We start from the raw sequence: 12,590 nt of genomic DNA on the forward strand, positions 1-12,590 counted from the left end.
AAAAGCTCTGGTCAATTCAGTTAGCACAAAGATGACCAAACCTCAGTTTTGCAAAGGACAATTCCCCGAGCTGTTCCCGACCTGCCCTTCTTCCAGCAGGATGCGGGGGCCTGGCTGTCCCCAGGCAAAGCTGTTCTATGCTAACCCACTGGCTCGACAGCATCTCCCGGACTGGAGAGAAAGGAGCCTCATGGTCTCCCTCTGTCCCCACCCCCACGTGCTCCTTCGTCCTTACCTTCACACCTGGAGCCCCGGCTTCTCCCTTAGCACCATCTAGACCTGGGTAGCCCTAGAGGACAAGAGAAAACATTCCATCACACTTCTGGGAAACCCTTTAAAGAAGATTCATGCCCCCTGAATGCTTTTCTCTCCCCTGGGCAATACTTCCCTTCCAGCACCCTCGTCCACAATACTTACTCTGTGACCCTTGACACCAGGAAGGCCTGGGGTTCCCGGGAAGCCACGAGCGCCCTGCCGTCCAAAGAGGAGATGTTCAAGGCAGAGCAGAGGGCGGAGTCCAGGCTGCCCTGCTCTGCTCGAGAACGTTTGGAGCCAGCTCCCTCAGGCCAGCCGGGCCGCTGGAAGCCCAGCACTCAGATGGCCTTGCAGTAGGTCCCAGAGCCCCCATACCACACCTCACCCCAGCTTATGCAAAATGGGTTTAAACCAGAGCTGCCCCACATCCCCCCACCCTGTGGGCCTGTGTGAGGATCCTACACGTCCACACGGAGGCGTGATGTCCGTAGGGGCTGTTGGAATTCCGTGTTAGAAGGGAGCTAGCTGAACTGGACGCGCTGGGTGGGAGGCCACTGCCTTAGCTGCAGAGGAGGGAGACTCGGAACAAGGTTTCCAGCTGGGAAAGGGGGCACTTTACCTGAGGGCCAGGGGGGCCTCTTTCACCAGATTTCCCAGGCTTTCCAGCTTCGCCCTAAAGGGAGAGAGATGTATTCAGCTTCCCCACAAGACAAGTCAGCATGGTTGGCACGCTCCAGATCGCGTGTCTCCTCCCCACCCGGCTTCCGAGGTTTTTGCCCACCTGCTTACTCATCTCCCCCACCTCCCCGGGAGTCCAAGCTTCAAACGCCTTTCTGGGTCACGATGTATTCTTTGGGAGAGCTGCTCACTGTGTGGGCAAGCATCTGCATCTGGACCAGCCTTCAGCTTCCTCAAGGAACTTTCCTCTCTCCCCTCCCAAGCCCTGCAGACCTGGCTAGCCTAGCGCTGCCTTACCCCAAGAGACTTTTACCATCTAATGGGATTCATAAGAAAAGCTTGAGAGCCAACTCCTGTCTCTTCACTTCGTCGGCATCCTTTGCAGACATCCTGACTCGGGCTGTGCTTTTCCTAGCTCATTTACAATTAAGATAATGTTGAGCTGTTGAGTGTCTTCCTTTTGTTTTCCCTTCATGACATCTTTTCCCTCTCCTTTCTCCCATTTCTCAAGTTCCCTTCCTGGAGCTAATGATGTTTTAATTATTTCCCTTCCCAATGGGTCCAAAGCAGGCCCCAGGCACTCGTAAGCTAAGCTGCAAGGGGGAATGTAGACAGTAGACAGGGTCTGAGGCTCTGATGGACCAGCCCTGCCCCTAAGGACACCCTGGGCCAGGCTGAGGGCGCTTCCACACCCCTGCCCCCATAGACACCCTCCTCTCCACACCCTTCCAAAGGAGGCAGCCATTCATCGGACCACTTGGGGGTACTCACATCATCACCAGGTTTTCCAGGGGGGCCAGGAGGACCACGGGGACCCATGGGACCCTACAAACGAAGTGAGAGAGTTTATGAGATAGTTGGAGAGGGGACGATGCCTAATTAGTAGACAAAATTTTGGGACTACAGCCTTTGGAATCTAAGTTCTCCCATAAGGAAGAAAGATGGAGGTGGGGGTTCGGGAAGCCTACTCAGTGCTGAGAGAAAGCAAGAGGGCAGAGCTGATCATGCTATACTGGAAGGCAGCAGGCAGCATAGGCCAGGGGTGACCCAGAAAGGGGACTATTGTGACAGAGTTCCTGGTGGTCCTTGCCACCTGGGTTTCTCTGGGAGAGATCCCTGTGGGGCTAAGAAGTGGCATTTCGGGGTCCTCCGTGGTACATTGCTGGAGGCCCCCGGGGGGAGGTCAGGGTCTGGGCGGGTACTCACAGAGACTCCGGGTTCCCCAGGTTCACCAGGGTTGCCTTGAAATCCTTGAGGTCCCTAAAAAGTAACACAAGGGCACCAAGTTAAGCCCACAAACTGACACATGAGAGCTTGAAAAAGTGTCTGCACTACCACGGAGCAGAAAGACCCAGTACTTACAGGAGCACCAGCAGGGCCTGGAGGTCCCCGAGGTCCCATGGGGCCCTGCAGTGAGAGGACGAAGAGGGTTACTGGAAGTGATGTGCCAGCGGCCACCAGTGTGCCCCGCCCCACAGCCAGCAGCCCAGACAAAGGACAAAAAGTTACTCTGTGGGCAGGGGGCCTGCAGTGGCTGCTCCCTCTCATTTCCCACTCTCTGCGCAACAATCTATTTATTTATAGGCACCATTTGGATAGAGAAGCTGGCCTTGCTTTCTCCTGGCCTGCAGCCATGTTTACTAAAGTCTGAGTTTCATTTAGCTCATGCCAAGTGGGAGCTGCAGGGCTGAGATTTCCTGCTGGAAGTCTGTGGGTGCTGGAGGACAGTGGCTGCTGTCTGCATTCTTCAGTTCTCATTCCAAGAGCAACAGCGACTGGCCTTCCAGCCTCAACCTACATGCATCTCTCCATCCTCATTCTTGGTCACTCCGGCGCGTCATTGGAACTGGCACCCGTCACCATTAAAAGCCAAATGCTCGGGCGCCTGGGTGGCTCAGTGGTTTAAGCCGCTGCCTTCGGCGCAGGTCATGATCTCAGGGTCCTGGGATCGAGCCCCACATCGGGCTCTCTGCTCAGCAGGGAGCCTGCTTCCACCCCTCTCTCTCTGCCTGCCTCTCTGCCTACTTGTGATCTTTGCCTGTCAAATAAATAAATAAAATCTTTAAAAAAAAAAAAAAAAGCCAAATGCTCTGGGCTGACCCCATGGGAGGTTACATAAGTGAGGGAGAAGAGCTGCTCTAAGCAATTATCTGTAACGTAAGGTTGTCAGATTCTCTGGCTCTGTTAAGGGCCACCTCCTGCCATTCTGGCTGCAAAAACCCCTTGTCTTTTCTTACCATTGGCCCTTGCATCACTCCCATCTGGGCGCCACCAGCCTTCTCGTCGAATCCTCCAGCCATCTGGGCAGCGAAGTTCTGCAAATAAACTCAATGACATTAGAAGCCTGAGATTGTTGTTCCCGGGTTGTTCCTGCTAGGCTAGATAAGCTATAAACCAGGATAGGGGGGGGAAACCCCAAAACTCTATTTTAGATACACTCTAATTGTTGCAGACTAACTGCATTGGACAGAATTGCCAATGATGCCTGAAAAATCATTCTGGAAATGCGTTAGGAGATGCCAGTGGCATAATCCTTTCCTTGGGAGATACAGAGCTCTTTGGAGGAGTCTCGGTTACTGCATTTCATTGTATGGAATTATCTTTTAAATTCTAATACAGTAAATACATTGTTTGACCTACATTGAGAAAGACAATTAAAATATTCCTCTTAAAGTTTTTTTTTTTTTTTTAATTCCCAGGCATTTAATGCCCAGCAAAAGACTCAAATCAACAGCCTTAAAATATTTCAGGCAAGGGAAGGCATAGGCATCTGCAAGCCACAGAAGTTTAAGAATTTAAAACCCAGCAAACATCAAAACAGCAAATGTGCCAAAACTGGACAATAATATAATCTGTCGATGTTTAATTCCAAAAATGTCTTTCACCACACACCTTCGCTCAGTGGGGCTCTTTCATGAGAACGAATTGGTGGCTTGCAATGTACCCGGCAAGGACCAGGAATAAATGTCTTCCAAGGACAGTGGCCACTCTTGTTCCAGGGAACTACCAGCGCCCAGTCATCCTCTCCCTCCGCCCTCACTCCCGTGCCCAGGAATCGACCACACAGGACAGCCGCCTGGGAACCTGGTAACTGAACACTTGCCCTACAGAAACCCGGCGAGTGCAAAAAGTCCTCCCTTAGCGCCACAGTGTCAGGCCTAATATGTGATTCCACTAAATTATAGGCCCAGGGAGAAGCCCAAGGACAGGCTATGTACACACTGCTCGCAGCCCTGGGAGCCAGCCAGCCAAGTGTGAGTAGCAATTTGGAAGCCCCATTTCTGGAGGGACAGCCTGCAGAGAGGGGACGTAAGGATACTTACTCCACCAAGGCCGGGGGGACCCGGGGGGCCAGGGGGACCAGGGGGGCCAGGGTTTCCAGGGGTCCCAGGCTCTCCATCTCTGCCACGAGGTCCAGGGGCACCCTTGGCAAAGAGAGAAAAGGGCACCCACGTGAAGCAGGGCTTATGCAAGGACTGCCTGGCCACGGGCTGCCATGAGGAGGCAGTCATGCACATGGGGGGAGGGGTGGGAGAGGCTCAGAGGACCTGAGGAATTCACGGGGGTTGGGGAACATCTCTCGACTCACTTTTTCGCCTTTGTCACCACGATCACCTCTGGGTCCTTGTTCACCTGCAGGTCCCTGAAGGGGAAGAAAATGTTGAGATGACGGCAAGACGGGGAACCTGCAGATCAGCTGCATGCGGAAGGGATGGAGGAAAGGATTTCTCCCGTTCTTACCTGAGGCCCAGGAGGTCCTTTGGGTCCTACAATCTGTGGGGGAGAGAGAGAGACCCACAGGATGGCATATTAGAGGGAGCCCAAGGAGGCGACCCAGTTAGAGTAGGAGATGTAACCGGGATGAGAGGAATCTGTACTTACATCCTTGATGTCTCCAGGTTCTCCTTTCTGTCCCTGAAACAGGACACAGGCTGAGGAGGGAGCCACACAAGCCCACCAAGCCCCAAGTACAAAACCCTGGACCAAGCATGGAGATGCCCCCTAAAACAGCTCTCTGCTGCTACCCACAAACACCACGGGCTGGGTGTGCACAACACTGCTTAGCAAAGCAAGAGGAGAAGGAGAAGAGAAAGCCCTTACCTTTGGTCCTGGTTGCCCTGCAGGTGGAAAAAGAGAAGAATGAAAAATTGTGAGATGGAGAAGTACGAGTTCTTGTCACTCAAACACTCCTTAATGGATTAAACAAAGACAAGGACACAACCCCAGAAGGAGGCAGCTTCCTGTCCCTCCACTGGGATGTTAGGGTCATTGGGGTCCTGGGGTTGCTGAGGTCCCTTGAGGAAGGGAGCTGACCCAGACTTTGTTACTGAAAAAGCAGTCAGCATGCAAAAGAATGGAGCAGGGCGTAGGAAGAGAAAATGAGGCACTCAAAGTCTAATTAGCACCAAGAAAGGAAGCACCAGAAGCTCGAAGAAGGTCCAAGTGTCTTCTCTCCCCACAGGGTAGGAAGCCCTTCCCGCAGCCCGAGCCCTCCCAGAAGTGGAGTTAGGTGGTCAGAAGGGTCTTACGTTCAAGCTGGGTCTCCTCGAGGCAAGCACATGAACACAGCAGGGCATGGGAGTTAGAGAGGGCATTGCAGCGAGGGCCTTCCCAAATCAGTGACCCCTTCCCCCTCTGTGGCAGCAAAGTAGTGAGGCAATCAACACTTCCCTCACGTGGGCCTCAGAAATGATCCGGAAATCTGGACCATAAAAGCAGGTCACCAGTGTTGGCGAAGTGTTAAGGAAGGGCAACTTCTTGCTTCCCTTTCCACTTTCTTCTCCATTTGAGTAGGAGGGGGACAGAGAGGGCCACCCAAGGGGCCTAGGAATGTGCGCCCCCCCCCAGGGAGCTGGGGCCTGTGTCCAAGTGCTGTAGAGGCGTCACTGACATGCATGCACCACCCCCAGCACCGGTTTGGGCTGGGAGTAAATAAACCCACCAGAGTGCAGGCCCAGCAGGGCCCTGGCCCAGCCCCACCCCCCAGGAGCCAGCTCCGCCTTCTCTTATTAACCTGCTTCTTAATTGGCAGTTAACTCCAAGAGAGGTAAACGCAAAAGGAAACTGCCACCAAGGTTCCATACTTCAAAGAGGGAGCCTGCCCTCTGTCTCCCCACTAGCCGGCTGAGGTCTCTCCCCACTGAAGACCAGATATTTAGCGGTCTTCTACAGAGAAGATGAGCTGCGGGTCATAGAGGAATTTATCTGTGGTCTGGCCCACAGAGCATGTGATAGCCATCGTGGCTCTAGTGATCTGCAGAGATGATTCTAGACCACTCTGGATACTTCTGTGGAATCACATCCACCCTTCCCTATGCTGGAAGTGTATTTTGGGGAGGTTTTGGGTGAGGAAGGACCCCTCTAATTGTCTCAGGCTCATTCCGTTTCAACCTGCAAGCAAGAAGTGGCCTTTCCTTTCAGCCTCGGCTGCTGGGATCCCATGGATAACCAGTCCCTGCGCTCCGCAGAGAGGACCAGCATCCATGGGAGGGCATTTGCTGCACCTGCAAGTAATTTATTTATGTGGAACAGGAAATAAATAAATTACGACCACCGGCAGTGGTGAGGTCAGTTGAGCAGATGGGGCAGCACTCTCCGAAGGGGGTCTCAGGGCTGAGGCAGTCTTTCATGTCTTCACAGATTATGTCGTCGCAGAGGACAGTCCCAGTGTCACAGACACAGATCCGGCAGGGCTCGGGCTTCCACACATCCTTATCATTATACCTCTGCCCGTCCTGCACACAGCTGCCAGCCTTCTCTGCACCAAGGGCCGGACAGGGGAAGCAGAGAGAGCCAAGGGAAGGAGGGGGTGGGGAGCCAGAAGAGAAAAAGAGAAAGAGGTTGCAGTCAACTTGACATCACTCAAATGCGGAAGAATGCGGGTTCCTGAACATAGATCACTTGAAAATGATTTTTCTTAAGCCATCCTGCAATCGTCCACGTATTCAAGGTCCCTTTATTGTGCACCTGGCATTATGCCCTCTATTTGCCACGGAAACCCCGGGGACCCAGCAGAGAAGGGAAAGGGGAGGCGGGTCTACTCTAGCATATTTGCTTCTGGCATCTAGCCTGGGGCAGAGGTGAAGGGGCAGGGGCAAGCTGGAGTGGGAGGAGGGGGTGAGACCCTGAATGGGAACTCAGGGACTGCAAAGACAGGGGAGAGGAGAAAACAGACACCCCACTCCCCCAGCACAGCACAACGACAGAGGCCTTTTTTCTGCCTTCCTTTAGGAATTATGGGATGTGCTAAATACAACTGACAGCTAAAATGCAGAAGGCATGTAGAAAATTCTACCTACAAAAATTAGAATCTAGGAACAGCCAGACTCCAAAAGTGGATATATGGGGCCGGGGTAGTGGTGGTGAAAGGAGGAACTGTTAGAATTAGGATAATGTCACATAATTTAAATCCTATTAGAATCAGGATCAGTTGGGGGGGGCGGGTAGGATAGGCCGATTCTGACAACACACTGGGGATCCCAGCAGGCTAACAGAATGCCTTGGGAGGCAGGAAGGGCCAGGAGACACTTTCCTCCTCCCCGGCCCAACCCGCCTCCGCAGCTGACCTCCAGCCCTGTCCCTCCGTGTAAGAGACCCTAACCTCATCGGAAGCTAACACATCAATGTTGGGGGAGGGTTCTGGGGGCTTTGAACGCCTGGCCTGGGCTAAGATTAGCCCAGTCCAGGCCTGGGCTCGTCCAAGAATGCAGACCAAGAACGGAAGGGACCAGTCCTCTCTCTCTCTACCAGCGCCCGGCCGTCTGGAATTCACCCTGCAAACGAAGCCTGTGCTGACAAGAGCTCTCCCGAGAGCGCCAAGCGCTGAAGAGCCCGCACCACGTGCTAGGGAGCGCCCAGCGCTGTTTTTCTCATCAAAATCCCCAAAGCAATGGCAGCTGCAGGGGATGAATAATAGGAAAGAGCCACAAACCAGGTGGGCGGAGAAAGAAATGGGCCTGCCTGCTGCTCTTGAAGGAGACTCTGAAAATCTAAAGATAAACTTTTTTTTTTTCCTTTGCCACCTGCAGGAACCCGCTCAGCCTTTAGGCAAAATAATCCCGGCGAGGGTACGGGGGATCCCAGGGGGTACACGGGGTCCCAGTGCGGTGACACGCCCACCGCTAAAATAGCTGGAACGGCAAAAAGCGTGTGGTGGGGCAGGGGAAGGGGAGAGGTCTCCCGTCCGGTATAAGGAAAAGCCCGCCCTCACTCAAGAGGGCTCGGGTTGAAAAAAGAAAATGCTGGGAGGAGGGGGGTGCACCCGAACGCGGCTCGGATTTCCCGCGGAAGGGCGGTGCCGGGATGCGGGGGGCGGGGCCTGGCGGCGCGGGCGGTGGGAGCCGCGGGGTGACTCTCGCGGCTGCAGCTCTGGACGCGGCTCGCCCACAGACACTGGGAGGGTGAAAAGTAGGATTAAATGACTGCCCCAGAAAGGAGCCAGCCCCGTAACCGGATCCCCTAGGTGTGGACGGAGGAGCCCAGCACCACCATAATTGCTGTTCCAAACGGCTGCCGATAGCATCCCGGCGCGCCTGACCCGTTTCCCCTCGTTACCGCAGCGCCGCATAAAGCGCTCCTTTGTAGCAGGCCAATTAAAAAGTTACCTCTTTCGGGGAACTGTTTTTGCTTCGCCGCCGCTTTGCGCAGGGCTGGAGCCCGGGAGGTGGCGGCGGGCGGGCACAGGGGGGCTTTGTGGAGAGGGGGTCGGGGAGTCCGGGGGAATCCACCGGACCTCGCCTCTCATGAATGGGGCTTTTCTCGAGCGCACACAGAGCCCGATTCACAGGTCCCCGCAAGGAACCAGTTTAAATAAATACGGGCAGCATTTCAGCCCATCTGGAAGCCATCGCTGCCAATCTCCCAACGCAAACAAGCCTCACAAAGGAGAATTGAGGTCTCTCCCCTCAGCCGAGGGGCACTTTCGGAGGCGAGGGCTGTGAAATGCAGATGTGGGTCAAATACGCCGCCACCAAAGAGTTTCTCAAAGTCGTGGGCAGCTGGGGAGGAGGGGTGTGCCCCAGCTTAAGGGTTCTGACATCCCTGACGTCCACGCAGATCGTGCCTTTCTCCACGTCACGTCTCTGGGTCCACCGCCCACGGGGGAGGGGGCGACCCGGCTGGGACGCGCCAGGGAGCAGAGTCAACCGCCCCGATGCACTCCCTCTGGGGAGAAGGGGTTGCGACTAGAAGATCTGAGCCCAGGAAACTGTGGAATTCACTTACTCCCGGTAAAGCTGCGGCGGGAGAGCGCTCCGCTACTGACCCGAATGCCCCTAATACCAGATGGAGAATTCCCCAATTCTCCCAAATTATTTTGGAGTGACTTAGCTAATTTCACTGTGCACTAAGCAGAGGTGGGTGTCCGTGCGAACTGAAGACAAAAATATAGTCAGTCCGAGCTGGGATCACTTAGAGACACACCGTATTCCAACAAGTGCCCAGGAGCGCGCGGCCAGTTCAGCGCAACACCCGAAGACCCGGCCAGAATCTCCTGCCCCACTCCCGACCCCGCCTCACAGCCGAGCTAACGAACGGAAAGTCCTCCTGGGCCCAGAGCCTTCCAGACCGTCTCTGGAGACAACCTGGTGGCAGGAGAGACCAAAGAGAGCCTGCTCGCCAGAGGGATTTTGATTCCCACCCACCTCATCCTCCGCCCCCCAAAAAAGTTTCCTATGCGATTGATTTACAGTCTGTAACATACAAAGACAGGGCTGGAATCCCAGCCATCGGAAACGTGCCCAAACACGTGGAGAAAAAGAAAAAAAAAGAGTCCTCTCTACCTAATACTCTTTCCAGGCTTCGTTTGTCCTGAATATAATCCCAGACAGTGGACTTTACCAAAGGAGATGGAAAGGTGCGATCCCAACCGCCTTTGGACTAGATTGTGAAACCGCCATCTCTAACTATATTCGGTTGAAATTGTTATAGCAATCGACCAGCAGTGCCCCCTCCCCTGCTACACACACAGAGACACAGACCCACAGCTCGCAGCCTGGCTCCACGAGCTCCAGGAACTTAGAAGAGTAACTCATTGTAGAACCTCCGAGGTTTGGAGGGGAGGACGGCGGGGAGGGGGCGCTATTTTCTGGGGGCGTTTGAAACGCCAATCTGGTTGGAATGTTATCGCCTTTCAGATGGCCTCTCCTACGGGAAGTTTCTGCACCGGTTAGAGGCAGGGCGAAAGCCGAGATGAGAATGAGGGCTGCACCTTGCTCCTGCGCCAGCCAGGAGGGGGAGGAAACTGCGAGAGGCGCTGAAGTCTCAGAGCGCCTCTCCGAAGCCTCTTTGTGGCCTCGGATTTCAGCCCACCAGTTTCAGGGCATCTCCTTTGTCTAACTCCCCTTTGAACCCTCCAGCCACCAACCCCTAGACAAGATTGCGAGGTCAACCCTTCGGTGCTTTCTCACTCCTTCGCTAGTGCCCGTTTCAACTTCTCCTAAGATCGATGGACCAAGACCTGTTTTTGCTGAACTCTGAGCGCTTCGGGGAGGTGAGTTGTGTGCGTGTGCCCCTGCCTAATTATCAAAGCCGGTGGAAGAGAGCGCGCTTAAATCTGCGCTCAAACATCTCGACCCGACACTTTGCACGTTTCAAATTCCTGCGCAACGGAGAGACCTGCAATTGCCTCCAACTGCGACCCGCACCAGAGGACGCTCAGACAGAGCCCTAACTTGAAGAACTCCGCTAGGTGAGCTCCTGCGCGGCTTGCACCCAAGTCTCGGCACGCGGTGACCCCGGGAGCCTCGGTGACCCTGGGAGCCACTCTGACCCGGACCCGCCGGCTCCAGAGCGGGAGAGGGCGCGGGAAGGGTGTGAAGGGACGACACAGAAGGGTGGCAGGCAGGGACACTGGGCGACTTACGGACATCCTGGCCCTGACATCGAAGGACAGCGGCGACGAGCAGCGTCAGCAGCACCAGCGTCTGGGGAGCCCCGAAGCGGATCATGGCTCACCGCGGGGCCTGGCGGAGCCGGCCCAAGCGGAGCGCAGCGAGGCGGCAGGAGCACGGCGTGGGTCCGGGTCTCTACCGCGCCCTCATGCAGGAGGCCTTTGGAGCAGGAGGAGGAGGCAGGAGACCCGGCAGCCCAGCAGCGCTCTGCGTCTTCTCCCCTCCGCGGAGCCCGTTATATGCGCCCGGCCCCTCTCGAGGCTGGCGAACTCGCCCAAACCGCGGGCCGCCCCCGGCCCCCCGCGGGGTTGTAACCTGAGACCCCGCCCCCGGAGCCGGCCTGGGCCCAGCCGGAGCCCGCACCTGCCTGGGCTGGACCCCCGTCTCCGCTAGCCCTGCTTCCCGCCCCCCACCCCTAGTGTGCTGAGTGGCCTGATCGGGCGGGGCACAGAGACCGCTGCTGTCCTCCCCCCAACCCAGGGCTGCGGCGCTGCCCCCTCCGACCACAGGCGGGAAGGGGGGCCTCCGTCCCTCCCCTCGGAGTTCTGCCCGGATTGGAGGGGCGGGGGGTGTTTGCAGAGGCGCAGGCCGCGAGCCCTAGACCGTAGACGGAAAAGACTTGGGAGGGAGCCGGCAAAGTGGTAGAAAGGAGTAGCGGGGAGGGTTAAGGGGGCTCCGCGTTGGGACCTTGGGCGGAAGGCAGGAAGGAGGGCACAGGGGGAGTTCGCGATGGTATCTGGAACCCTAAACTTCCGAGATGGTCAGGAAGGGCCAGGTTTGAGGAGTTGCCTCTACCTATCTTCTGGCCACTTCCCGGAGTACCTGGCCTGAGGCTCCCACCCGAAGACTCAGAGCCACAGCCCCCAACCCTCCCCCATCCAGCTTTGCGAAGAAAGAGCCTCCTCTGGAGCCTTGGCAGACGTTGCCCGGAGCCAATCGCCAGGAAAGGGGCCGGTGTGTTACAGCACAGAGGAAGACCTGTGTGAAGGTGTGGGGGCGGGCGCAGGCCCCGGGAAGAGGGCTCAAGCAGCCACAGAGGACGGAGGGAGCCGAGACTAAACCCTAAACCTGCCTGCTGCCCAGGTGGGGGACTGTCTAGGTCCAGGCTCAGACATGGTGTCTGCTCTTCCTGGCCCGGGGTCCGGGAGTCCCGGGGCGGGGGGGGGGGGGGGGGGGGGGGGGGAGTGGGCACTGCCGCCGGGTTGAGCAGTCCTGGCCAGGGATGGTTGGTCACTGCCGAAGTCCTGTCCAGGGAGCTGGGAGGCTGGTCCAGCTGGAACGAGTTCTGTGAGCCAGGGGAGAAGCCAGAATTTCCTAGTTGGTCCCCTGGCCCTCTACTGCTTCCCACCTCACCTCACCTTCCCTGATGAGGGCCCTGGGGCACCACTGCCTGCTGCTGCCTGCTTCCCAGGGCTCAGCCATGCTCTTCTCTAGAGGCTCCTGGTGTCTCCATTGATACTAAAGAGGAAAGGACCCGGAATAGACCTTCTTCCTGTTGAGGAGATGGTCTTCTCTCCCTGAGGACTGTCCGGTCTCTCAAAGAATTTTAAGAAAAACACAAATTTTCATGAAACTTTCTTTGGGGTCTGACTTGACCAGATCTGCCCTCCCCAGCAGTGGAGTTTCTGCCCCACTTTCCTCTGGGAAGTTGAGGGCAAGAGGAAGAAGCTACTTCTACCCCCTGGGCTTCAGGCTGCTCCACAGGGAGTTCAGGGCTTCCCCTCCCTCTCTCCAATCCCTCAGGCTTTGAAGCTTCTCAGAGTAGAG

The 12,590-nt window shown here is 56.1% G+C and overlaps 1 protein-coding gene across 1 annotated transcript in view; it reads right to left on the bottom strand.

Annotated features, from left to right (window-relative positions):
* Positions 1 to 10,880, bottom strand: part of COL2A1 (collagen type II alpha 1 chain) — a 30,439-nt gene extending 19,559 nt beyond the window's left edge. The window contains exons 1-13 of the mRNA XM_046012421.1: positions 10,796 to 10,880; positions 5,035 to 5,051; positions 4,816 to 4,848; positions 4,675 to 4,707; positions 4,523 to 4,576; positions 4,257 to 4,358; positions 3,171 to 3,248; positions 2,296 to 2,340; positions 2,140 to 2,193; positions 1,705 to 1,758; positions 875 to 928; positions 418 to 471; positions 236 to 289 (exon numbers count right to left, since the gene is read on the bottom strand). Of these exons, the coding sequence (XP_045868377.1) occupies positions 236 to 289; positions 418 to 471; positions 875 to 928; positions 1,705 to 1,758; positions 2,140 to 2,193; positions 2,296 to 2,340; positions 3,171 to 3,248; positions 4,257 to 4,358; positions 4,523 to 4,576; positions 4,675 to 4,707; positions 4,816 to 4,848; positions 5,035 to 5,051; positions 10,796 to 10,880 (717 nt within the window). The remainder of the gene's footprint in view (positions 1 to 235; positions 290 to 417; positions 472 to 874; positions 929 to 1,704; positions 1,759 to 2,139; positions 2,194 to 2,295; positions 2,341 to 3,170; positions 3,249 to 4,256; positions 4,359 to 4,522; positions 4,577 to 4,674; positions 4,708 to 4,815; positions 4,849 to 5,034; positions 5,052 to 10,795) is intronic.
* Between the last annotated feature and the right edge of the window lie 1,710 nt (positions 10,881 to 12,590).

Source organism: Meles meles, chromosome 7 (genome assembly GCF_922984935.1).
Source record: "Meles meles chromosome 7, mMelMel3.1 paternal haplotype, whole genome shotgun sequence".
Classification (NCBI taxonomy): Eukaryota; Metazoa; Chordata; class Mammalia; order Carnivora; family Mustelidae; genus Meles; species Meles meles.